A 27,435-nucleotide genomic window follows, 5' to 3' on the forward strand; every position below is an offset into this window, starting at 1 on the left:
CCGTTCGGTATACGCCGTCTGCGGGACGGACGCAGCTGACGGGGATGGTTCTGTACCACGAGAACGGACATGTACCAATGGAACATCATACTCGACGGTCGTCTGTTGTACGTTAGTTTAGACGCGTCCGCCGTTTTCGCGACCGTACTCGACTTGTTCCCATACGATCGCATTTAATACAATCAGCAACGCGTCCTGCAACTGTTCGTCCACTTAGCAGGAGCGCGCGAGCTCGTCCATACCAACGCCATTCTCTAAGTATGCTAGGCTAAATTAGCTAACTCTTCTAGTAACTAGTAGTGCATATTTTAGTTATTTGGTCGTATGATTTGCAGTAGGTAAATCACCTACTGTTTCCCTTGGGTAAATCACCTACTTGGACGGCTTGGTCAAAAGTTACCATTTCAAGATAGTGAAGGGTAATCGGGTGAGCAGGAGTTATAATCGCCCAGCAGCTACACATGTGCAAGCAATATCCCTATCCCGGAAGCAACGATCTCCAATACATGAACGTGATTGAACATGTCTGTTAACTTGGGTGCAAAGATCGGCTAGCAGTTAATCCGTACGCGCTCCGAATCCCTCCGTAGCAACATGATTCTGCAAGTGGTAGTAGTACTCCGTAGTATTGTTTTCTTTCTATTGACTGCATCTCAGCAATTAACTAGTCGTGAGAACCTTCCGGTCTTGTTCTGTTAATCCCCCTAGCCAGCTCAAGGTTTTTCCTGGCACGCTTTGCAAGCAAAGCAAAGAAACGACGCGAAAAACTACATCCCGACCTGTTTGAACACTTGACTTCGTTCAACTGCAAGAACAACCAGGTGCGAACAAATAATACCGATGAGCATAATCACATAATACCAACGCGTCACTCCAAGCAGAGAACCACAACATCAACGTAACTCAAAGCGAAGAACACGCTAGTTCAACCAAAGTCATACAATAAGGCAGTACCGTGCGCGCTAAGAGCATTTAGCATGTTTCACATGCCTCAGTGGAGCAAAATTTTATTACAGCCAACAAGATCCCTAGTGTTCCTCAAGACTAGCTAATAACTGTATTTAGAAGAAGCTTGGGCTGCCGGTGCAGCTTTCACTTCTTCACCTCCTCGTACTCGGCCTCTGGGGCCTGGTCACCTCCGCCCTGCGACCCTCCTTCCTGGGAACCACCACCAGCCGCGCCGCCTCCAGCCGCACCACCACCAGACATGTGCTCCCCGATCTTTGAGACCGCCTTGTTGGCCGCTTCCATCTTGCCCTTTATCTTCTCGATGTCGTCAGAGGCCATCTCCGCGCGGAGATCAGCAACTGCTGTCTCGATCTCGGTGGCAACCTCCGCCGGGATCTTGTCCCTGTACTCTCCCAGGCTCTTCTCGATGCTGTAAATGGTGGTGTCTGCGGTGTTTCTGATGTCAATGAGGGCCTTGCGCTCCTGGTCCTTCTGTGAGTGCAACTCAGCCTCCCGCACCATCTTCTCGATCTCTGACTCAGAAAGCCCACCGGACGATCGGATGGTGATCTGCTGCTCCTTTGCGGTGGCCTTGTCCTTTGCAGAGACCGTCACGATTCCGTTGGCATCAATATCAAATGTGACCTCAATCTGTGGCAGTCCTCTTGGGGCTGGTGGGATGCCCACAAGATCAAACTCGCCAAGAAGTTTGTTGTCTGTTGCCATCTCACGCTCACCTTGCAGGACACGGATACCCACTTGCGTCTGGTTGTCAGCAGCAGTTGAGAACACCTGCAGAGAACACAGGCAGAATAGGAGGAGGAGCCCCAGAGAAGAATCAGACATGAACAAGTAAATCAAATTCCAAAGAAAACTTCACTAAAAAACACATTTTAAGGATCTATTGTAGATGGAAATTAACACTATAATGAACAAGTAGGTACCACGAAACCATGCAATGCGCAATACCAGACTCTTCACAGGAAGCCACCATAAAGACTTCCAAAGAAGATAAAGCGCCCTAACAGAGCTACGCAATCCCAATGATAAAATTGTTGGATGCACGGGAACAAACATTAAAGGCACCAAAGTGTTCTACAATAAAGCCATATTCACTGACCTGGCTTTTCTTTGTGGGGATTGTAGTGTTCCTGGTTATCAGTCTGGTGAAGATACCACCAAGAGTCTCAATACCAAGTGAAAGGGGGGTTACGTCAAGGAGAAGAAGCTCTTTGACATCTCCACGGAGAATGCCACCCTGAAGAGCCGCACCCATGGCAACAGCTTCATCTGGGTTGACTCCTTTGCTTGGGGCCTTGCCGAAGATTTCTGAAACCACTTCCTGCACTTTGGGAACCCTTGTCATACCACCAACAAGAAGGACCTCATCAACTTCCTTTGTGGTTATGCCAGCATCCTTCAAACAATTCTTGCATGGATCTCTAGTCCTTGCAATGAGACCATTCACCAAACTTTCAAACTTTGATCTTGTCAATGTTATATTCAAATGTTTTGCTCCAGCAGCATCAGCCGTGATAAAAGGAAGGTTGATCTCAGTCTGTGCAGTTGATGAGAGTTCAATTTTTGCCTTCTCAGCTGCTTCACGCAACCTTTGCAGAGCTAGTCTGTCTTTTGACAGATCAATATTATCAGATCTTTTGTATTCACTGACTAGGTACTCCAACAGAGTATTATCAAAGTCTTCTCCACCCAGGAAAGTATCGCCGTTTGTTGCTTTCACCTGACAGCAACATAAGCAACACATCAGGAAAAAGCATGAAATATATTATCTGACATTTCTAGCTATTGGAACTTACTACTACCTCCGACCCATATTACTTGTCACTGAAATGGATGTATCTAGACGTATTTCACTGCTAAATACATCTGCCTGAGCGACAAGTAATATGGATATCAGCGAGTACTAAAAGGTAGTACAGAGTTATAGATACCAACCTCAAAAACTCCATTGGAGATCTCAAGGATGGAGACATCGAAGGTACCACCTCCAAGGTCAAATACAGCTATCAAACCCTCCTTGTTGTTTGTTCCATAAGACAGAGCAGCAGCAGTTGGTTCGTTGATGATCCTTTGGACATCAAGTCCAGCAATTCGACCAGCATCCTTGGTTGCCTGCCGCTGGGCATCATTGAAGTAAGCTGGAACTGTGATCACAGCCTTTGAAATAGACTTGCCAAGGTAAGATTCAGCGGTCTCCTTCATCTTGGTCAATACAAATGCACCAATCTGGCTCGGTGAGTACTGCTTGCCATCTGTTGTTTCAACCCAAGCGTCACCATTTGGAGCCTTCACAATTTTGTATGGAACCATTTTCATCTCTTTCTGCGTCTGTGGGTCATCAAAGCGACGCCCTATCATACGCTTTGTACCAAAGAAGGTGTTCTGTGGATTGGTAATTGCTTGACGTTTGGCTGGAGTTCCGACAAGCCGCTCACCCTTCTGACTAAAGGCAACAACTGATGGTGTCGTCCTAGTGCCTTCTGAATTCTCTATCACTTTTGCATTCTGCGGTATATTATTCGTTTATTAAACAAAGTTTAAGTAATGAGCTGAAAAGATAGAATTGCAGAAAGAATATAGAAGGTCAATCACCTTTCCCTCCATAACAGAAACACATGAATTCGTTGTTCCCAAATCAATCCCAATAACCTCATTTCCAAGTGGTTTTGCACTGTAAAAAGAGAACATGGAGAAGTTAGATGCATGCTGCAAACGTCTCCATCAGATTGTGTAAACAAGGGCGAGGTTATTACCTGAAAGCTCTTGCAAGACTTCCCCATCTTGAACCAACGTTTGCACTGAATGTTGATTGAATAACGTTCGTCAACTGAAACACAAGTTTAATGGTCAGTCATCAGACAGTAAAATGGAACAGGAAATATGTTGCTTTACAACTTAATATATAAAGCTGAACTATTAAGAATGTTAAGATTTATGTTGGCAGATTTATGCAGAAATCGAAATCTGCATAAGATTAACACAGATGATAAAAGAAAAATCTAGAAAGGGGACCAAAGACACAGAGAATGAGAACTCCTAACTTGCATGAGAATTGAGAGGAACAAGGCAGGTTTCACAATTGGGTAACTAGGGCAGTATATCATTATATATCCCGTATACTTGTATTATTTCAAGCTCAGATGATGATTTAGCGAGATTTTCATGTGATCATCAAGAGATGCATTGGTTGATGTCTTGACAGAGATAGGATGTCATGCCCACAGCGTTAGACTGTGTGGAACAAAGTAGATTGTCAAGGAGACATGCAGAACATTTGCAGAAAGATGGAGGTTGAACTTATTTCTTGATTTACTAATATGACAACCATGTCGATTTCCACGATGAACTGCTACAACCTTGATCTGCACATGCCCTAATGCTAGCTAAACAGCATATGTAGCACAGATCCACTTATATCGACAAAAACAACGGAACCGCTCTGCCTACAGCACGTTTTCCTTCTTACAAAGCCCTGTGCACAAATAAAGCAACACAATAACACGGCTAATGCTAAGCCAAATCGCCAGCCAGCATAATATGTACATACATCCATAAAGGCAAAGTGCCCGTATATCACTATATCATAGGAACGAAATCCGAACATGGTCAAGCAGTAGCGGTGGGAATTCCGACTACCTCGGCTCGGTTTCGAAGATATTTAATCACTTCCTTTTTCCGAAAATGAAAACCGAGTTAACCTGCAGGCATCTGGGAACCCGAAGTTCGGTTGGGTTTTCCGGTCAGACGGAGGTAAATCTAAAGCGGCGCGGAGAGGCGCCATGGACGGAGGCCCGACTAGTAGAGGCCTAGGGTACTGAGGTCGGAGGGAGCCTCGGGCGACATGGCCGGAGAGGAAGCTCCGCGACATGGTCGGAGCACAGAAGGTAGGACTAGACTCATGTAGGAGGTGACAAACTAACCGGTGAGTGGTGGCCGAAGCACCGGTCCGCCGTGGAGCGGAGCGCCATCGCCGATCGCCGCATCCCGGACTGCCTGCTTGTTCCTCAGCTGCTGGCGGCTAGGGTTGGGGATGGGAAGCGGCCGCGTGTATTCTGGGGTTCTGAGAGGACGGGAGTCTAATTATTGAAGAGGAGCAAATGGGCGACATGGGCCTTCATTGCCGGATCTTTGGACAGTTGGGCTAGGAAACTTTCCATTTATTCTGGTCACTCCGGTTAAACTGGCCCAAGAATGATTAGCCACTTTTTTTTTCTACGCTTCCCTCAGAAACGGTTTTCCATATGCCAATGGATTTCCTTATATAATTTCATGAGCTCTTTTGCGGTGGCTATACATTCCATATTATTTAGAGAAGACAACTTATAGATTTCAAAAAAAGACAACTGATATTTTTTTGAATAAAAGGAACTATTTGTTTTGAACTATAAAAGACGAAAAAATATGTTACACAGATCATCTCTTACAATTATTATTTTTTAGAGACACACAAATGTTCACATACACGCACACCTATGCGACATGCAATAGCGCTAAAAGAATAATGCCCTAAAGCATCAAATATAAATTTAGAAACTTGCAACCACATGTGCCAAGTCTAATAGGACTTGTACTCGGCTGGGCAGGTTCCACCATACAGAACCTAGCCAGTTGAGCACACCGATCTTTAGAGCAATAAATGTTTGCATCCTCCTACAAGTATGAGATGATTAAAACTGTAGAAGATTATGCAACTCACGATATATTAATCGGGTGTAATATGCACGTATATATAAGTACATAGGGGAGCCACGTCCTCAACTATACATGGAAGGAGGGGGGCTTGTTGTACAAGAAATACACATGCAATATCTACATCTCAACACCCCCCCCCCCCCCCCCCGCAGTCGAAGCAGCACCATGGTCGACGCAAAGACTGGATCGGAACTCCTCGAAGGACGCAGTAGACAAGCCCTTGGTCATGATATCAGCAAACTGTTGGGAGGTAGGGACATATAGCACGCGTACATGACCAAGAGCTACCTGTTCCCGAACAAAATGGATATCAATCTCAATGTGCTTGGTGCGTCGATGATGAACCGGGTTGACGGAGAGGTAGACTGCGGGGATGTTGTCACAGTAGACAATCGTGGCCTTGTCAACCGGAGACAAGAGCACATGTAGAAGCTGACGAAGCCAGGAACACTCGGCAACGAAGTTGGCGACAGCGCGGTACTCGCTTCAGCGCTTTAGCGAGAGACAACGGGCTGCCGCTTGGACGATCAGGAGATGAGTGATGGTCCAAGATAGACGCAATAGACAGAGGTCGAGTGGCGCGTGTCGGGGCAGCCGGCCCAGTCAGCGTCAGAATAGGCAGTCAAGTCCAGAGAGGACGAAGCCTGAAGTGACAACCCGAGATCCAAGGTGCCCCGGATATAGCGAAGAATGCGCTTGACCGCGGTCTAGTGAGCATCACGAGGAGCATGCATATGGAGGCACACCTGCTGCACGGCGTACTGAAACTCCGGACGAGTAAGGGTGAGGTACTGAAGAGCACCAACAATCGACCGATAGAACGAAGCATCTGAAGCTGGAGAACCATCTGTAGCAGAGAGCTTGGTCTTTGTATCAACAGGCGTGGCAGCCGGTTTGCAGTTAAGCATCCCGGCACGATCCAGAAGCTCATGAGCATACTTCCGATGATGAAGAAAGAAGCCATTTGCTCGGCAAAGAACTTCGATCTCGAGGAAATAGTGCAGAGGACCTAAGTCCTTAATGGCGAACTCAGCACGAAGACGGTCAGTGAGCTATCGAAGAAGAGCAGTCGAGCATGCTGTCAAGATGATATCGTCGACATAGAGCAGCAGGAAAGCAGTGGCATCGCCCTGGTTGTAGACAAACAGTGAAGCATCAGAGCGAGTGGAGCGGAAGCCAAGTTGATGAAGAAATGTTGCGATGCGTTGGTACCAAGCGCGAGGAGCCTACTTAAGCCCATTGTAACGCCCGGATAATCATGTTACAGTAATCCCATGCTAATCATGCCATGTCACCTCGGTTACTGTTGCTAACCTCGCAATGATTCGAGACCGTTTCAAAATTTAAATTCTAAAAATGGCAAACAACAAAAGTTTTCTAACATTAAAATAAAAATGTTCGGATTGTGCAGTTAAATGCCTAGGTAATTATGGTGTAGAAGACACAATTTTCTAAAGTACCTAAATACCCTAAATTAAATAAAACAGAAAAGGAAAAGAATTAAAAGAAAAGAAAATACAAAAGAGAAAAACTAAACTAACAAAATAAACAAAGAGAAAGCCCCCCCTCCCCCCCCGCTGGGCCAAGTGGCCCAGCTAGCCTTCGCCATCCGAACGGGACGGCCCAGTCGGCTAGGCCACCAACCGGCCCAACCCCCCCCCCTCCATAACCCCTCCAGGGGGAAACCCTAACCGACACCTCCCACTCCCCCCCACTCACCCACGTCTCCTCCCCCACTCCTCTCGATCCCATCTGGATGGGGGAGGGGATCGATCCCCGCAAGCTAGACGCGTGACGCCGCCCCGCCTCTGACGCCGTTGGACCTCGCAGCCACCTCGCCGGACCTCTTCATCGGACTGCCTCCTCTACGCCCGACGTCCCCGATTCCCCCCTCGCGCCCCATTGCCACGTCCCTACTCCTCGCAGTGAGCCCGACTCCCCTCACCTCGCTGCGCTCGTCCCACGCGCACAACCGCGCCATCCGCAGCTCCCACGCTCGCCACGCTCGGTGCGTCTCGCGCGCACACGCACACGCGTGCTTGAGCCCCGCCTCGTTGCACCTCGCCCTTGTCCCTTCCGTGCGTGGCCGCCGTCGCCTCGTCCCCTGCTCACCGTCCGCGATCCCGCTGCTGGCTGCCCCCGCCTCGCCTCGCAGCCCCCTGCTGCCTCTGCTCCGCACGCGCTCGGCGGCGCTCCCCTCCCTTCGGGCGCGGGCCCGCTCCCTGCCTCGCCGCACTTGTCGCGCCCCCGACGCGCCTCGACCCCGTCCTCATGCAGCTCTCTCCGGCCCCGGCCTCTCTCCGCTCTCGAGCCCACCAGGCCTCGTCATCACGCCCATCGTCGTCGGGCAGTCCGCATGCGCCCGCGCCCCTTTGCCCTGCGGCTGCCGCTGGTTCCTCCGCCGCAGCAACCACGCTCGGCCCCCGCCTTCGTTGGCCTCTGCTGCCCGTCGCCGCCTCCCTGCTGCTAGCCCCGCACCGCTCGCAGTTCGGGCAAAACCCGCACGCCAGTGACTCAGCACCCAGCGCCCGTAACCCGCTACGGCCCATGTGCCACTGACACTAGGGGCCCACCCCCTAGAACGGTTAAAAAAGGAATTAATAATAATAAGAATAAGAAAATAAATAAATATAATAATAAAATAGTTAATAATAAAATTAATTAATTGATTGATTAATTAATTAAGTTAATTAATCCTAGTTAATTAATCTAATTACTATGTTAATTCAATTAAACAGTAATTAGTTTAACTAAACCCTAATTAACCTAACAGAGTATGACAGGTGGGTCCAACTGGACCCACGCGTCAGTTTGACCCAGTCAACCCCTGTTGACTGCTGACGTCAGCATGACATCATGCTGATGTCATAAATACAATTTCGAATTAAATTAAATAATTAATTAAATTCCAGAAATTAATAAAATCTTTAGAAAATCATATCTTTTAATCCGTAACTCGGATTAAATTATTTTCAACATGAAAGTTGCTCAGAACGACAAGACGAACCCGAATATGCAGCCCGTCGTCCGCCACGCATCCCTAGCATAGCGAACACGTAACTTCCCCCCTCCGGTTCATTTGTTCGAAAACGTGAAACACCGGGAATACTTTCCCGGATGTTTTCCTCCTTCACCGGTACCACCTCGTACCGCGTTAGGGCACACCTAACTTCACGCTTTGTCATGTCATGCATCGTCATGCATCTGTTTGCATTATATTTATTGTTTCTTCCCCCTCTTCTCTCGCTAGACACCAAGACCGACGCCGCTGCTACCCAGTACGACTACGATGTTGACGACCCCTCTCTCTTGCCAGAGCAACCAGGCAAGCCCCCTGTCGTGGTTCTAACTCTAACTGTGATGTAGGGGGGTAAGTATGGAGAGGCTAGATCTCAGCTATTGGGAAGTTGTAAACACACCAAGATGTACGAGTTCAGGCCCTTCGCGGAGGAAGTAACAGCCCTACGTCTCGGTGCCCGGAGGCGGTCGATTGGATAACCGGCGTGTGAATAACAGGGGTGCGAACCCTTGTTACTGAGGAGGGGGGTGGCTTATATAGAGTTCGCCGGCCCCCTCCTGCCCTCAGTAATGCAGGGTTTAAGGTGCATTTAAGGTCGGGCGTTACTGGTAACGCCCCTAATAAAGTGCTATAATGACCATAAAGACTACTTAACAGCTGACCGTTTGCCTGCGGAGTGACTACAGGTCTCCTGGTAGTCGAGTGGTTGGCTTCATGGTCGAGTGATAACCTGCAGGTCGAGTGTCTTGAGTCCGTCGAGTGGGATACCTTTAAGTCGATTGAAAGGTGACTTCTCCTAGGGGTGTCCTAGGGTAGGACTCCTAGGTCAGGTCCGTGTCCCCACCCTAGGTACATGTCTTCATCATTAGCCCCCGAATGGATCGAGGTCAGAGTGGGGAAAGAGTTGGAGATCTTTCCGACTGGTTCTTCGGGCTACGTGAGCGCCTCGTTTTGGGTCAATCGTCACGGGTGATGTTGCCAACCTTTTTCAGTCGCCTTGATCCATTCCAGGACTTCCGTCGAGTGAATTTCTTTGCTTGTGACATACCGAGCGCCGGCGTGATCGGGGTCTTCTGTTTTGACAAGTTGTTTTGTGGTCCGCGGATGTCGCGGGATTCGGATTTTGGGAAGCGCGCGGGACGGGAGCGGCCGCAGTAATCGGAAGCGATAAAGCGGAAGTTCCTCGATCCCCGCGTCGCCTTTTTCGCCATGTACTGCACGCGCGTCTGCTGCGGGATTTGACTGGATAGCCTGGGCCTACCAGTCAGCCACTCGGAAGCGGTCCCTTATAAATCGCCGGCTCGGGGTTCCCAAGCAGTGCGCTCTCTTCTCCTCCTTTCTTCCACCTCTCCCCCTTTCGCAAGTCCTTCCGCCACCTCTGTTCCCGCCCCAGCGCAGCAGGCCCGTGCTAGACTTCGCCGGCGACGATGACGAAGAGCAAGACCTCCGCCCTGGAGCGCGCGAAGAAGGCGGCGGCGGCGGGGAAAGGGAAGAGGTCAGCCCGGGGCGGATCTTCCTCCAAGACCGCTCTGCCCAAAGGTTGGATCCAGGGCGACTGGATGCCGTCAGTGCTCCGGCAAGAGGATCTCGACGACATGGTCGAGGGGGGAGTCATTCCTCACCAAGCTGCGCGTCTTCCGGGGGGAGAGATCGAACCTCAACCCCGTGACGGTGAGTGCGTGCTCCTAGCCACCCACATCGACCGAGGGTTTTCTCTCCCGCCCCATCCTTTTTTCCGGAGCTTCTTGAACTTCTTCGGAGCGCAGCTCCACCACTTCACTCCCAACTCCATTGTCTACCTTGCCGCTTTCATTTCCATGTGTGAGGCTTTCTTGGGTTGCCGCCCCCATTGGGGGCTTTTCAAACACATCTTTACTTGCTGTTCCCAATCGGTCAAGAAGGCTAAGTCGAGTGACGAGAGGACGCAGGTGATCCAGTTGTGCGGGGGCTTGGCGATCCAGGCGAGGGGAAAGAGCTGTTTTCCATCCATCATTTTCCCGGAGTCGGTCCGTGGTTGGCAGTCGACTTGGTTCTACTGTCAGGACCAGGCGACCCCAGGACAGTCGACTGGTCTTCCTCCTTTCTCCCTCGATCGAGCTAAAAAACCCGCTTCTCTGAAAGTGACGCCGGAGGAAAGGGCCCAAGTCAAAGTGCTGGCCGGTCAAGTGGTCGAGCTTGTCCGTGAGGGTGTGACTGGGATGGACCTACTGGAGGTCTTCCTCCAGAGGCGCATCCAACCGCTCCAGGCCCGTGACCACCCGATGTGGTTGTATTCTGGTCTTGACGACACCACTCGGATCCACCCGGAGGAGGTCACCGACGAGATGCTGGAGGGGTGGCTGTCGAGCATCATGGGGAACAAAGACAACCCCCGAGGAGCCAGGAGGGTAACTCCACTCGACAACTCATATGAAGTGGACCAGGTATGTCTTGTTCCTTGCATTCCGACCGAACATGCTCCCGACTGAAATCTTTGAGTTGGTCGATTGACTTTCGTCTTGTCTATTGTTTTCCAGGCGACCACCGAGATGTACTCGACGCCCAACGGGGCTCAGGGGCCAACTGAGGAAGGGGAGGCGGGCGGAGGTGAGAGCGGGGACGACCAAGGCGAGTGGGAGTCCGACGGTGAAGGAGAGGGAGACGACAATGTCGACTCCAGCGAAGAGGAGGAGGAGGAGGTCGAACCCCCTCGCCCAGAGGGGCGGTCCAAGCACACACACGACCCAGCGCGGGAACGTGGCAAGGCGACTGCTTCTGTTGGGCAGTCGTCGAAACGCCCTCGGACCTCTTCTCCTACGCCGACTGGGAAGGTCCCCAAGCTCCCACGCACGACGCTGTCCAAGCCGCCCAAGGCTCTACCCAAGATGAAGATAGCTGTCCCTACCATTTCTGGGTAATAATAACCTTGTTTCCCTTCGTCGACCATGGACAGATCCTTGGTCGATTCATTGAGTCAATTGACTGACTTTCGAGTTTTGCAGTGCTGCTACTTCTGAGGTCTCCGCCAAGGGTGACGACCAAGAGATGGAGGATGCTGCTACCTCTAACCCTGGTACGATTACTGACGTTCTGTATTGAGTCAACTGATCATTTACCGCAACTCTGGTCGATTGAACTTTTCCTTTGTAGCCCCTCCTCATGTTATCGACCTCCCGGATGACGACGACAACGGTCCGTTGAAGGTGAGGAGGCACAAGAGGGCGTCGGCTGACAAGACCTCCCAATCCGCTCCGGCGTCCGAGGCCGTGGCTCGGGATGGTGGTGACACCGCTCGGACTTCTGTGACCTTCGCCGTTCCCCTGGCGAGTGCGCGGCCCTCGTCGTCGACTGCGGATCAGTCTTCACTTTTTGCCGCATACCCCGTCCCTGAGGACCAAGCGGCTGCTGCAAAGGAGGCTATACGCCAGGCGGGGATCATGATGGAGCAAGTGAAGATGGCTCGGGAGGCCAGCCAAGCAGCCTATGACGCGAGTTCGGCTCTTCAGAGTAACGTCCAGGTCAGTCGACTCAACACTTGGTCTGTTATGATATGCTGTTTGAAGAGTCTCTTTTCCGAAGATCTTTTGTATCTGTACACCCACTGGGTGTGTCTGCCAATCCTTGGACGAGTGGGGGCACGCTAAGTGCACCCACTGGGTGTAGTCCCCGAGACTACGGTGGACTGCTGGCAGTCGACTGTAGTCTTTTCATTGTGTTTGCTGTAGCTGTATTTCTTCACTCAGTCTGGTCGGGCCAGGTCGAGTGGAACTGTATCCGGTCGACTTTTTCTCTCTCTTCTTTTTTTTAAACCAGTGGGGGCACGCTGAGTGCACCCACTGGGTGTAGTCCCCGAGACTACTGTCGAATATTTTTGATTCGGCTGTGGTCTTAGAAACGTCATCATTGTCTCTGAGTTACTCGGAAGCAACTTATCTTGGACGTCTGTCGACTGATCTTTCTTTTTGCAGAAATCTTGTGAGCTTGTAGCTCGCTATACTGAGTTGGAGAATCAGCAGATCCAGCTCAACCTTAACTTGCAGCTTGCTCAGGAGAATTTGAAGAAGGCGCAAGAGGAGGAAAAAGGTAAGGCTGGTGAGGTTCTCCATTCTTAACAGGTGGCTTTTCTTTCCTGTCCATTCTTGATGTTTGTTCCACTCGACGTGCCGCAGATAAACTGGAGGAAGCTCTGAAGAAGAAGGATCAAGACCTTGCAGAGGCGCTGAAGGAGGCCTCGAGCAAAACGAAGCTCGCAGAAGAGAAGCTGGCTTCGGTCGGGACTCTTGAAGAGGAGAACTCCAGACTGAAAGCTGCTCTTGAGACAACTAATCGAGATGCCAGTCGACTGAAGAAGGAGAAGATGGCTCTGCACGACAAGGCAGGCGAGCTGGCGGGGAAGGCGAAAGATCTGGAGGCTTATCTCGGAGGGCTCGCCAAGAAGTTGTTCGTCACGCTCGAAGGTAATTGTTCCGACCCGACTGTCTTGTAGTTGCCGAGCCCACGTACGGCCACTGCCTTATTCTTGAATCGTGTTCGCAGAATTCTGCCAGAACTTCGAAGAGGAAACCGGTCGAGTGGAGCCAGGCTTGGATCCCGCCAATTCTCTCGTGAAGGACGAGGCTGCCATGAACGTGCTCCGACTGGAGTCTCGTGTTACCAGCGTCGTTGATTATCTGGCTCGGCTGAAAGTTGCAATGTTGCGGATCGACACATCACTCTGGCCTGGGACGACGCTTCAGAATGACCTCGAGTCTCTGATGGCTCAACTTAACGAAGTCCCAGGTCGAGTGGCGGAATGGAAGAAATCTTCTGCTAGATGTGGTGCTGACGTCGCTCTGTCTCTGGTCCGCGTCCATTGCAAGGAGGCGCGAGAAGAAAAGCTGGTGGCCATCCAAGTTGCAAATACCAGGAAGCACAGCTTTCAAGACTTCATGGAGACTTTCATCGCCGCCGCCACCCGTATTGCCGACGGGATCGACTTGGATGAGTTCGTCGCCCCTTCCAGTCCTCCTCCTGAGGAGTGAAAAACTTTAAATTTACCTCGGAATGCCGAGTGGATTTGTAACCGTTAAACTCTGCCTTAAATTTGCCTCGGGATGCTAAGTGGACTTGTAACAGTTAAACTTTGCCGAGCCGCGGGCTCGAGTACTTTGAGGTCTGGGACCTTTTAGGCTTTATCCGAAATTGATTTCTCGTTGGGCATCTTCATGGTTTGATTCGTCGAGTGGGACTTGATCTTCACTCGGAATGACCTTGTATTTGCGGCGCAATTACGAAGGGGGAGTTAGCAGTCGACTCGCGGATTGGGTCGAGTCTTGTACTTAGGCGAGCACTGGGCTGCAGCTAAGCCCCCGAGTGGGAGGTTTGCTCTCCACTCGGTAGGATTTTTAAACACTTAGGCGAGCACTGGGCTGCAGCTAAGCCCCCGAGTGGGAGGTTTGCTCTCCACTCGGTAGGATTTTTTCAAGACTTAGGCGAGCACTGGGCTGCAGCTAAGCCCCTGAGTGGGAGGTTTGCTCTCCACTCGGTAGGATTTTTTCAATACTTAGGCGAGCGCTGGGCTGCAGCTAAGCCCCCGAGTGGGAGGATCGCTCTCCACTCGGTAGGATTTTTTCAAACTTAGGCGAGTGCCGGACTGCAGCTAAGTCTCTAAGTGAGAGAACTTAGGCGAGTGCTGGACTGCAGCTAAGCCCCCGAGTGGGAGGTTTGCTCTCCACTCGGTAGGATTTTTTCAATACTTAGGCGAGCGCTGGGCTGCAGCTAAGCCCCCGAGTGGGAGGATCGCTCTCCACTCGGTAGGATTTTTTCAAACTTAGGCGAGTGCCGGACTGCAGCTAAGCCCCCGAGTGGGAGGTTTGCTCTCCACTCGGTAGGATTTTTTCAATCTTAGGCGAGTGCCGTACTGCAGCTAAGTCTCTAAGTGAGAGAACTTAGGCGAGTGCTGGACTGCAGCTAAGCCCCCGAGTGGGAGGTTTGCTCTCCACTCGGTAGGATTTTTTCAATACTTAGGCGAGCGCTGGGCTGCAGCTAAGCCCCCGAGTGGGAGGATCGCTCTCCACTCGGTAGGATTTTTTCAAACTTAGGCGAGTGCCGGACTGCAGCTAAGTCTCTAAGTGAGAGAACTTAGGCGAGTGCTGGACTGCAGCTAAGCCCCCGAGTGGGAGGTTTGCTCTCCACTCGGTAGGATTTTTTCAATCTTAGGCGAGTGCCGTACTGCAGCTAAGTCTCTAAGTGAGAGAACTTAGGCGAGTGCTGGACTGCAGCTAAGCCCCCGAGTGGGAGGTTTGCTCTCCACTCGGTAGGATTTTTTCAATCTTAGGCGAGTACCGTACTGCAGCTAAGTCTCCAAGTGAGAGAACTTAGGCGAGTGCTGGATTGCAGCTAAGCCCCCGAGTGGGAGGTTTGCTCTCCACTCGGTAGGATTTTTTCAAACTTAGGCGAAACGGATTTGCAGCTAAGTCACCCACTGGGGGATTTCGTATGTAAACAAAAGTGACAACAATTAATGGAACACTCTTGCCTTTGATAAAAACGAACTGCAGGAATTTTTCTTATTACATCTCGTCCAAGGGAGAGCTCAAGTGTAAAAGGGGCGGAGTAGTTCCGCATTCCAAGCTCGTGGCTCGTCGATCTGGTGATCAACATTGTAGAGGTGATACGCTCCATTGTGGAGGACTCTGGTGATGATGAAGGGGCTCTTCCCAAGTAGGAGCAAGCTTGTGTGGTTTCTGTTGATCCACTCGGAGGACCAAATCTCCTTCTTGGAAGGTTCGACTCTTCACATTCTGGGCGTGGAATCGACGCAAGTCTTGCTGATAAATGGTCGACCTGATCATGGCCATCTCCCTCTCTTCTTCTAGGAGGTCGACCGCGTCTTGCCGGGCCTGTTCTGCTTCATCTTCGGTGTAAAGCTCGACTCGGGGCGCGTTGTGAAGAAGATCACTTGGCAGAACCGCTTCGGCTCCGTAAACCAGAAAGAATGGAGTTCTTCCAGTCGACCGGTTAGGGGTGGTCCTCAACCCCCACAGAACTGACGGAAGCTCGTCGACCCAAGCACCTGCCGCATGCTCGAGATCACGCATCAATCGAGGCTTTAGTCCTTTGAGAATCAGGCCATTTGCTCTTTCGGCTTGTCCATTCGACTGGGGATGGGAGACCGATGCGTAGTCGACTCGAGTGCCTTGAGAGGCGCAAAAAGCTCTGAACTTGTCCGAATCGAAGTTTGACCCATTGTTAGTGATGATGCTATGCGGGACTCCATATCTGAATGTTAGCCCTCTGACGAAACTGATAGCAGTGCAACCATCAAGATTCTTTATAGGCTTAGCTTCAATCCATTTGGTAAACTTGTTCACTGCCACAAGCACATGAGTGAAACCACTTCTGCCTGTTCTCAGTGGACCAACCATGTCCAGTCCCCAGACAGCAAAGGGCCAGACGAGTGGAATGGTCTTCAGGACTGATGCAGGCTTGTGTGACATGTTGGAGTAGAACTGGCACCCTCCACACTTGTCGACTATCTCTTTTGCCATCTCATTTGCTCTAGGCCAGTAAAATCCCGCTCGGTATGCTTTAGCCACAATGGTCCGAGAGGACACATGGTGGCCACAGGTCCCCGAGTGGATATCGTCAAGGATTATCCGACCTTCTTCTGGTGTTATGCATTCTGACCGATTCCAGTCGCGCTTTCTCTATACAGCTGCCCCTTTATGACTGTGAAGGCCTTGGATTGGCGGACGATCTGTCGAGCCTCTTCCTCGTCCTCTAGGAGCTCTTTCCTTAGGATATACGCGATGTACGGTATCGTCCAGTCGGGAGTGATTGCCAAGACTTCCATGATTAGGTCGACCACAGCAGGAACTTCAACTTCAGTCGGATCTGTGGCGCTTTTCGGTTGTGGGGCTTCTTCTGTGAAAGGATCCTCCTGGACTGACGGCGAGCGGATGTGCTCCAAAAACACATTGCTGGGGATGGCTTCTCTCTTGGAGCCTATCTTTGCCAGATCATCAGCTGCTTGATTTTTCAGTCGGGGGATGTGATGAAGCTCTAATCCCTCGAATTTCTTTTCTAGCTTTCTTACTGCATTGCAATAACTAGTCATGGCCGGACTTCTGATGTCCCACTCCTTCATCACCTGATTAACCACCAAATCCGAGTCGCCATAGACCATGAGGCGACGGACGCCGAGTGAAATGGCCATGCGTAACCCATACAAAAGTGCTTCATATTCTGCTTCATTATTGGAGGAATCGAAGTGAATCTGGAGAACATATCTGAGCTTATCTCCTCGGGGGGAGACTAGAACTACCCCAGCACCGGAACCATTCAGCATCTTAGATCCATCGAAGAACATGGTCCAGTGCTCCGAGTGAACTTGAGTCGGAAGTTGCTGTTCAATCCACTCGGCGATGAAATCTGCGATTGCTTGGGACTTGATAGCCTTCTTTGCTTCAAACTTGATATCTAAGGGAAGGAGTTCAATCGCCCACTTGGCCACTCGACCAGTTGCATCTCTGTTATGCAGAATCTCTGACAGTGGGGCGTCGCTGACGACTATAATGGAGTGGTCAGAGAAGTAATGTGCAACCTTCTTCATGGTCATGTAAATCCCATATACAAGCTTCTGGCAGTGAGGGTATCTTTGTTTTGAAGGGGTCAAAACTTCAGACAGATAATAGACTGGGCGCTGAACTCTGAAGGCCTTTCCTTCTTCTTCCCGCTCGACCGTAAGTACTGTACTGACAACTTGTCCTGTGGCTGCAATGTAAAGCAGCAGAGGCTCTTTGCTGATTGGGGCAGCAAGCACCGGCTGGGGGGTGAGCAGAGCTTTGAGCTCTGCAAATGCTGCGTCAGCTTCTGGAGTCCACTCGAACTTGTCAAACTTCTTCATCAGTCGGTAAAGAGGCAACGCCTTTTCACCGAGACGAGAAATGAATCGACTTAGGGCGGCCAAGCAGCCTGTAAGCTTTTGGACATCGTGCACGCGTACAGGACGCTTCATCCGGAGTATGGTGCCGATCTTTTCAGGATTGGCATCGATCCCCTGTTCGGAAACGAGAAAACCGAGTAACTCTCCACCTGGAACTCCGAACGTGCACTTTGATGGATTGAGCTTGATATCATACCTCCTGAGGTTGGCAAAAGTTTCAGCAAGGTCAGCCCGCAGGTCGGAACCTTTCCGTGACTTGACCACAATATCATCCATGTATGCCTCCACATTCCGACTGATTTGAGTGAGTAGACACTTCTGAATCATTCTCATGAACGTGGATCCGGCGTTCTTGAGGCCGAACGGCATGGTGACGTAACAGAAGCATCCGAATGGAGTGATGAAAGCTGTTTTGATCTCGTCGGGTCCATACAGACGGATCTGATGGTACCCTGAATAAGCATCTAGAAAAGACAAACGCTCACATCCCGCGGTCGAGTCCACTATCTGGTCGATGCGGGGGAGAGGGAAATGATCTTTCGGGTAGGCCCGATTGATATGTTTGAAATCAATGCACATGCGAAGTGACTTTTCCTTCTTGGGGACCATGACGACATTGGCGAGCCACTCGGAGTGGTAAATCTCTCGGATGAACTCCGCTGCTAAGAGCCGAGCCACCTCCTCGCCAATGGCTTTCCTCTTCTGGACGGCGGACCGTCGAAGATGTTCCTTCATAGGCTTGAATTTTGGGTCGACCCGTAGACGGTGCTCAGCCAGCCCCCTGGAAACTCCAGGCATGTCAGAAGGCTTCCATGCGAAGACATCCCAGTTCTCACGGAGGAACTGGATGAGCGCTTCTTCCTATTTGGGGTCGAGCGTCGTCGAGATGTGAGTCGGAGCAGCGGCGGGGTCGGTCGGGTGAATGTGGGCTGTCTTGGTTTCACCGAACGACTGAAAAGCAGATTCTGAAGCGGGCTTCTTGGCTCGTAGCAATTCACTCGGATCAGCAGTCTTCTGGTACTCTTGCAGCTCAACAACTGCCATCTGAGCATCTGCAATCTTTGAGCCTTTCTGAAAGCACTCTTCTGCCTTCTTCCGATTGCCTGTAACAGTGATTACCCCTTTAGGGCCAGGCATCTTCAGTTTGAGGTACACGTAACATGGTCGAGCCATGAAGCACGCGTAAGCTGGCCTGCCTAAAATGGCATGATAAACACTTTGGAAGTCCACAACCTCGAATGTCAACTTTTCCTTGCGGTAATTCTTTGAATCACCGAAAACCACATCAAGAGCTATCTGGCCGAGTGATTCGGCTTTCTTGCCAGGAATGACTCCGTGGAAGCTCATGGCACTGGTACTCAGTCTGGACATCGGAATGCCCATTCCTTTCAGAGTTTCAGCATATAGTATGTTCAAGCCACTGCCGCCATCCATCAGGACTTTGGTCAGTCGAGTGCCTTCAACGATTGGGTCGACTACCAAAGCTTTCCTTCCAGGGGTGGCAATGTGCGTCGGGTGATCGGACTGGTCGAATGTGATGGCAGTCTGAGACCACTTCAGGTAACTGGGCGTTGCTGGGGCAACCATGTTCACCTCGCGGTTAATGACTTTCAGTCGACTTTTGCTCTCGACATCGGCAAAAATCATCAGGGTGGAATTGACTTGGGGGTATCCATCGTCACTGTCTTCCTTGTCCTCAACTCTGTCTGACTCTTTTTCCTTGTCTTTGGGCTGTTTGCCCTGAAACTGCTGGATCAGGAGTCGACACTGTCGAGTGGTATGCTTCGGGTAAATGAAATTACCCTCTTCATCTTTCTTTGTGTGGATGTGACATGGCAGATCCAAAACATCATTTCCATCTTGATCCTTGACTTTCTTGGGCTTCCAGGGGCCTTTGGGTTTTCCCTTGAAGTTTCCCTGGGCTACGGCCAGGGCCTCCCCAGGAGCGGCCGGCTCGGCCTTCCGCTTCTGTTTCCGACTGGAGTTTCCTCCGGTTTCTTGGGCGACTGCCTTGAGCTTGCCGCTTCGGAGTCGATCTTCGTCTTCACCATTAGCGTACTTGGTGGCAATCTCCATCATCCGATTCAGAGACATCTCTCCAGTTCGACCGAACTTCAAATTCAACTCTCTGTATTTAACACCTTCCTTGAAGGCACAAACTGCTTGATGGTCTGGCACATTCTCTACCGTGTGATGCAGCGTGATCCACCTCTGGATGTAATCCCTCAGTGTTTCATTCGGCTTCTGTACGCAGGACCTCAACTCTGTAAGGCCCGCAGGTCGCTTGCAGGTTCCTTCAAAGGTTGTGACAAACACTCGGGAGAGGTCCTCCCAGGTGTAGATGCTGCTGGGTGCCAACTGATTCAGCCACGCTCTGGCTGAGCCCTCTAACATGAGAGGCAAATGCTTCATGGCCACCTCATCGTTGCCGCCGCCAATCTGTACAGCCACTCGGTAATCTTCGAGCCAAGTGTCAGGCTTAGATTCACCGGTGAACTTGCTGACCCCAGTCGCCAGCCTGAAGTTGGTAGGAATCATTGCGGCCCTGATGGCTCGACTGAAACACTCTGGCCCTGGAACACGTGCTCTGCTGCTGGTGGGCGCATCTCTGTTCTGGCCTTCCCGATGAGACCTGTTCCTGTCGACCAAGCCTTGAACGAGGACAGATCTCGCGTCAAAGCCTGGGTCCCTGGGGTCGACTGGAATCCTCTGCCCGACACTATGAGGGCGTCTGTCATCTTGCCGTCGAGGCGCATATGACCCACTCCTCGGGGGAGGGGTTGGCACTCGACGCCGATCATCACGGTCGAATCGGTGATCATACTGCTCATTCCTCCTGTACTGATCATGCTGGTCGCCACGTCCCTCACGCCTCGGGGGCGATCTCGGGCTGTGAGCCGACTCGACTGTACCCGTTGCGACGGATCGACTGTGGATCCTGTTCCACGACTGAGAGACAGCAGAATTCTGGTTTCCCGCCGCCCGGAGCAGCGCTCTGATCTGCAACAAGCCTCTGCCCGCCTCCGACTGGGAGGGCTGAATTGATTCTGCTATACGGGCCGCAGCGGCCAAATTCTGAACTGGGGTTCAGTATACCTGCGGCGGTGGGAAAAGCTGACGCCGACTGGACTCGGGAGCTTGCTGACGTCGACTGGACTCGGGAGCCCGCTGACGTGCTTGCTCGTCGAGTATCCGCTGGAGATTCTCCAGTCGAGTGCGCTCGGCCAGGTTAGCCAAGCGCGCGTCCTCCAAGGCCCGGGCCTCGGGGGTTTCTCCGACAATAGGAGTGTGGAGCGCGTCCATGTTCCGATGGCGAAGCTCCTCTCGCTGTAATGAGGTGAGAGGTTCAGGGAGGTACTCATCGTGGGGATGCGACGGGTCGCCCCCACCCGCGCCTCCACCAGCGCGAGGGAAACCAGGAGGACCGTGCGTCCCATCGACCGCTAGAACCTCAGCCGCTGGGTCGCTGCTGTCGCACTCGGATGAGGTCTTCGCGGAGCCAGTCGACAGGTTGAACAGGCCGCAGAGGGATTCGTCGGGCTCGATCGCCACGACTTGCGGGGTGGCCGACTGGCGAGCCACGGCATGTCTCACCCACCTCTGAAGTCTCGACCGATCGGAGCGCTTGCGCCGGTGGGAGACAGAGCGGGAAGACGATACGTGGGCCGACTGATATTGGGTCGACGGTTGCCGCAGGAGGACGCCACGAACGCATGCGCGGAAATGCGTCGCACCGCGGACGGGGAGCGCGTCGATGTCGAGTGGCGCCTCCTGAAGCCAGGCGGAGTCGTCGGCGATGAACGTGAGCGCGCCGAGACGGATCTCGCGGCCCTCCACCAAAACTCCGCACGAAACCATGATCAAAGGGATCGGAAAAATCGCAACTTCTCCAATCAGGCGCTAAGACTGCTGCCCCACGGTGGGCGCCAACTGTCGTGGTTCTAACTCTGACAGTGATGTAGGGGGGTAAGTATGGAGAGGCTAGATCTCAGCTATTGGGAAGTTGTAAACACACCAAGATGTACGAGTTCAGGCCCTTCGCGGAGGAAGTAACAACCCTATGTCTCGGTGCCCGGAGGCGGTCGATTGGATTACCGGCGTGTGAATAACAGGGGTGCGAACCCTTGTTACTGAGGAGGGGGGTGGCTTATATAGAGTTCGCCGGCCCCCTCCTGCCCTCAGTAATGCAGGGTTTAAGGTACATTTAAGGTCGGGCATTACTGGTAACGCCCCTAATAAAGTGCTATAATGACCATAAAGACTACTTAACAGCTGACCGTTTGCCTGCGGAGTGACTACAGGTCTCCTGGCGGTCGAGTGGTTGGCTTCATGGTCGAGTGATAACCTGCAGGTCGAGTGTCTTGAGTCCGTCGAGTGGGATACCTTTAAGTCGATTGAAAGGTGACTTCTCCTAGGGGTGTCCTAGGGTAGGACTCCTAGGTCAGGTCCGTGTCCCCACCCTAGGTACATGTCTTCATCACCCCCCCCCCTTGATCACCAGATATCGCCTACTCTCCTCTATGCTGCTTGCATTAGAGTAGTGTAGCATGTTACTGCTTTCCGTTAATCCTATCCTGATGCATAGCATGCCCTTGCTACTACTGTTGTTACCTTTACCTGCAATCCTAATGCTTAGTATAGGATGCTAGTTTATCATCAGTGGCCCTACATTCTTGTCCGTCTGCCATGCTATACTATCGGGTCGTGATCACTCGGGAGGTGATCACGGGTATATACTATATACTTTATACATGATACATGTGGTGACTAAAGTCGGGTCGGCTCGTGGAGCACCCGCGAGTGATTCACGGATTGGGGGCTGAAAGGACCTTTGTCCCAACGACCCTCTGTGTGGATCTTTGTGGCGAAGCGACAGGGCAGGTTGAGACCACCTAGGAGAGAGGTGGGCCTGGCCCTGGTCGGCGTTCACGGTGACTTCAAGATAACACGCTTAACGAGATCTTGGTATTTGATCTGAGTCTGGCTACTGGCCTATACGCACTAACCAACTACGCGGGAACAGTTATGGGCACTCGACATCGTGGTATCAGCCGAAGCCTTCGTGACGTCAGCGACTGAGCGGCGCGCGCTGGGTTGGACCGCGTAACACAACTTCCTTTGTAATGGAGGTTGCTAGGTCTGCTCTCCGGCCGCCCACGCAACGTGCAGGTGTGCAATGGGCGATGGGCCCAGACCCCTGCGCGCATAGGATTTAGACCGTCGTGCTGACCTCTCTGTTGTGCCTAGGTGGGGCTGCGATGTGTTGATCTTCCGAGGCCGGGCATGACCCAGGAAAGTGTGTCCGGACAAAGGGGATCGAGTGTGTTGGGAAATGTGGTGCACCCCTGCAGGGAAGTTAATCTATTCGAATAGCCGTGATCTTCGGTAACAGGACGACTTGGAGTTGTACCTTGACCTTATGACAACTAGAACCAGTTACTTAATAAAACACACCCTTCCAAGTGCCAGATACAACCGGTGATCGCTCCCTCACAGGGCGATGAGGGGAGGATCATCGGTTAGGATTATGCTATGCGATGCTACTTGGTGAACTTACCATCTACTCTCTTCTACATTCTGCAAGATGGAGGTGGCCAGAAGCGTAGTCTTCGATAGGACCAGCTATCCCCCTCTTATTCCGGCATTCTGCAGTTCAGTCCACATATGATACCCTTATTCCATTTGATACCAATGCATACATATGTAGTGTAGCTCCGTGCTTGCAAGTACTTTGGATGAGTACTCATGGTTGGTTTGCTCCCTCTTTTCCCCCTTTCTATACCCGATTGCTGTGACCAGACGTTGGAGCCCAGGAGCCAGACACCACCGTCGACGACGACTACTACTACTCGGGAGGTGCCTACTACTACGTGCAGCCCGCTGACGACGACCATGAGTAGTTAGGAGGATCCCAGGCAGGAGGCCTGCGCCTCTTTCGATCTGTATCCCAGTTTGTGCTAGCCTTCTTAAGGCAAACTTGTTTAAACTTATGTCTGTACTCAGATATTGTTGCTTCCGCTGACTCATCTATGATCGAGTTCTTGTATTCGAGCCTTCCAGGCCCCTGGCTTGTAATATGATGCTTGTATAACTTATTTTATTTATAGAGTTGTGTTGTGATATCTTCCCGTGAGTCCCTGTTCTTGATCGTACACGTTTGCGTGTATGATTAGTGTACGATTGAATCGGGGGCATCACACCCATATAAGGACCGGGAGAGCAAGCACACATGATTCGGAGAGGACTCATCAACGAATCCCGTGGGCTGCTGACAGAACACCTGTTCCTCAAGATGACCATGAAGAAAGGCGTTAGAGACGTCCATCTGATGCACAGGCCAAGAGCGGGACACCGCAAGCTGAAGAACAATCTGAATCGTCCCGGGTTTGACCACTGGGGCAAAAGTATCGGTGAAGTCGACACCGGCGCGCTGACGAAAGCCATGAACATCCCAACGCGCTTTGTGGCGGTCGAGGGTGCCATCAGGGTGAAACTTGTGCTTGAAGACCCACTTCCCGGTAATGATGTTGGCGTGAGGGGGACGTGGGACAAGCTGCCAAGTGTGATTGCGCTACAAGGCGTCGAATTCCTCCTTCATCGTAGCAAACCACAGGGGGTCGTGAAGCGCGGCATGGGCGGAGGTCGGCAGAGGCGACGGTGACGGTGCGGACGTCGAAGCCACACAGGTGTACTCCTTCGGGGAGTACCGGGTACTCGACCGGTAGACGCCCATGCGGGACCAAGTGACGGGGCCGACGGGTTGTGGAGCCATGGCAGCCCCAGTGCACCCATCTCTAGTAGGGTCCGCGGTCGACGAAGATGCAGCCACTGGCGAAGGAGCCGACGAAGAGGCCGGAGTCGGGCCGGGTGAAGATGCCACGGCAGAGGCCGGCGCGGCCGACTGGATGGCCGCAGAGGCCGGTGAGGCCAACCGGGGGCGCAGACGCCGGCGAGGCTGATGGGGCCGTCGCATAGGCCGGCGAGGCCGGCGTAGACACCAGCGAGCCAGGCGAAGGAGGCGCGGCGGGGGAGGCAGCGGGTGGCAGCCGTAACGTCGTACGGCCGAGGGGCGCACCACGCCGCGACAGAGAGCCGGGGCGGACCGTGTCGGCCAAGTAGGGGCCGGGCGCCGAGGGAGAATCCACATGTTGTTCCTGTTTAAACGGGAAACAAAACTCGTCGAAATAAACATGCCGAGATGTGATGACGCGGTGAGAAGCCGGATCATAGCACCTATAGCCCTTAGTGTTAGCCGGGTAACCGAGGGAGACACACGGGAGGGAATGAGGAGCAAGTTTATGAGGAGAAGTGGCGACAGTACTCAGATAACAAAGACAACCGAAAATACGAAGACTGTCATATGAGGGTGGAGACCCGAAGATAAGGTGGTGTGGTGTAAAGTTCCAGCGTGTGCGACACGGACGAAGGTTAACGAGGAGGGTGGCAGTAGCGAGAGCGTCGGGCCAGAAGTGGGGAGGCATGTAGGCATGGAATAAGAGGGTACGGACGCAAACGTTAAGAGTGTGGAGAACGCGTTCAGCTGGACCATTTTGCTGTGAAGTGTAAGGACATGTGAGCCGAAAAATTGTGCCATGGGTGGAGAGAAGGTTGCGGATGGTGGTGTTGTCAAACTCTTTCCCGTTATCAGTTTGCAAGGCGAGGATGGGGCGACCAAATTGCGTAGACACGTAAGAGTAGAAGGCGGTAAGGATGGCAGCAACTTCAGACTTCTTACACAATGGAAAAGTCCACACAAAGTGAGAGTGGTCATCTAAGATAACAAGATAATATGAAAAACTAGTATTACTAGCAACGGGAGAGGTCCAGACATCACTATGGATTAACTCAAAAGGTAGCAACGCAACTGTGGATGAAGAACTAAAGGGAAGGTGAACATGTTTGCCTAGACGACATACGTGACAAGAGTGCGCATACGTTTTATTACATGTAAAAGAAAATCTCTAATTATTTGACTAAGTGTGTTGGAGCTAGGATGACCAAGACGGGCGTGCCAAGACGGGTTGTGGACGCCCACCCAAGGTGGCGGCGGTTGCTCCTGAGTGGGCCCGGTGCGCGACTGCTGCTACTGCTGGCCTTTGTCGCGGCCGTGGCGCCACTGGCGCGGCTGCTGCTGCAGCGGTGGTGGGTGTTGATGAAGAGCCGTGGGAGCCGGAGGCCGTGGTTGGTACGGGATGCCGTAGGTGCCATGCGGCGCAGGAGGAGCCGCGGACCGAGGCGCTTGGAACGACGCCGGAAAACCGAGGGACGCGCCCGCGGGTGCAGGACCGCCGCGCGAATAGCTGGCGGCGAAGGCGGTATGAACAACACGGGAGTGAAGATGCTTCAACCGGCGTTCCTCGAGATGGAGATACGTCACCGCCCGCTCGTAGGTAGGATTCGCCATGAGGGTGAGGTTGGAAGCGGCATTGCCAAGATCCTTGTTGAGGCCGGCGGTGAGGGTGGAGAGGAGCAGCTCGTCGCCCACCTTGAAGCCGATGTCGTTGAGCTCGTCGGAGAGGGTCTTGAGGCGCATGCAGTAGTCGTCGACGAAGGAGTCGTTTTGGTGACACCCCAAGAACTCCTACTGCAGAAAAACGATCTGTTGGAGCTTGATGTCGGTGAAGAGGCCAACGATCTTGTTCCACACTGTGCATGCATCATCCTTATTGCGAACGACGGTGTGGAAGATGTCCTTGGACACGGCGAGGAAGATCCACCTGATGATGGCGGCATCGATCACTAGCCAGTTGGTGTCGCTGTTGGGGAACACAGTATTTCAAAAAAAAATAATCTACGATCACGCAAGATCTATCTAGGATATGCATAGCAACGATAGGTGAGAGTGTGTCTACGTACCCCCGTAGACCAAAAGTGGAAGCGTTAAGTAACGCGGTTGATGTAGTCGAATGTCTTCGCGATCTAACCGATCAAGTACCGAACGCACGGCACCTCCGCGATCTGCACACGTTCAGCTCGGTGACGTCCCTCGAACTCTAGATCCAGCTGAGGCCGAGGGAGAGTTTCGTCAGCACGACGGCGTGTTTGAAAGAACATGCGGTGCCCCCATGTTTGGTTTTGGTAATTGATGACAATCTCTATGGACTAATGGTTGCCTTGGGTTATATTTGAAGGTTTTGTTCATAGGCTTTTCTTGGAGTACATGTGTTGGTTTCAAGGAGAGTTTGTGTCGACCAAGGTGCTATTCAAGGAATTACCTAAAGATTGGTCATGTGAGAGTTGAGCTTATTGCAAGCATGTCTTGAAGAAGAAGATTGTGTGATCATTCATGCTTACCTTCAAGGCATCATCCAAATGAAGAGAGTTGGAAAGGTTCAAGGTTGATCAAGACTAAGTCAAGAGTGAATCAAGTTGATCAAATCACAAAGCATAGAAGATGTACCGAGAGGGATCAAGTGATCCCATGGTATGGTAAGCATTGACCATTACGCTTTGTGTACTAACCCATAGTCTTCGTGAGAGTTCTTTGTGGGGTTAGGTTGCGGTGTGCTCGTTCAAGTGATGCATCACGAAGAGATCAAGTGCTTGAATATTTCCGTCCATTGTGGTGACAATGGACTTGTGAAGATGTGCCGAAAAGTGGCTCACCCATAATGGAGTATGGGGGAGCAATCTACTAGTCTTCACCGAGCCAACGCAATCAAGAAAGGTGGTCCTACTTGAGGAATTCAAGATCATCTACATCTAGCTTAAGTGGACTTTGTGCAAGGCAAAGGTTTGGCCTTGATAGGTTCTCTATTCTACCGGTCTCATGGTGGTAGTTTGGAGACCGGGTTATAGGACCGTTTGCCATACTATCAAGGGGGGCTCTCAAGTGAGTAGCTTGATCGTA

The 27,435-nt window shown here is 51.9% G+C and overlaps 1 protein-coding gene across 1 annotated transcript; it reads right to left on the reverse strand.

The window, feature by feature from the left end:
- Nucleotides 1-876: 876 nt before the first annotated feature.
- Nucleotides 877-5,046, reverse strand: LOC125530409 (heat shock 70 kDa protein, mitochondrial). The gene is made up of 6 exons (XM_048694811.2): nucleotides 4,890-5,046; nucleotides 3,723-3,796; nucleotides 3,562-3,640; nucleotides 2,905-3,474; nucleotides 2,069-2,689; nucleotides 877-1,740 (listed from the first exon to the last, which is right to left on the reverse strand). The coding sequence occupies exons 1-6, from the start codon at nucleotides 4,950-4,952 to the stop codon at nucleotides 1,093-1,095; spliced, it is 2,055 nt and encodes a 684-aa protein (XP_048550768.1). The 5' UTR covers nucleotides 4,953-5,046; the 3' UTR covers nucleotides 877-1,092.
- Between the last annotated feature and the right edge of the window lie 22,389 nt (nucleotides 5,047-27,435).

Source organism: Triticum urartu, chromosome 3A (assembly GCF_056163025.1).
Source record: "Triticum urartu cultivar PI428250 chromosome 3A, HENAU_Tu73, whole genome shotgun sequence".
Classification (NCBI taxonomy): domain Eukaryota; kingdom Viridiplantae; phylum Streptophyta; class Magnoliopsida; order Poales; family Poaceae; genus Triticum; species Triticum urartu.

Bases quoted from the DNA above. Each gene is read 5' to 3' on its own strand.
- LOC125530409 (XM_048694811.2), bottom strand. From the start codon at position 4,952: ATGCGGCGATCGGCGATGGCGCTCCGCTCCACGGCGGACCGGTGCTTC. The intron at 3,641-3,722 runs GTAATAACCTCG...CTCTTTTTACAG, and splicing joins AGTCTTGCAAGAGCTTTCAG to TGCAAAACCACTTGGAAATG. The intron at 1,741-2,068 runs GTCAGTGAATAT...TGTTCTCTGCAG, and splicing joins TCCCCACAAAGAAAAGCCAG to GTGTTCTCAACTGCTGCTGA.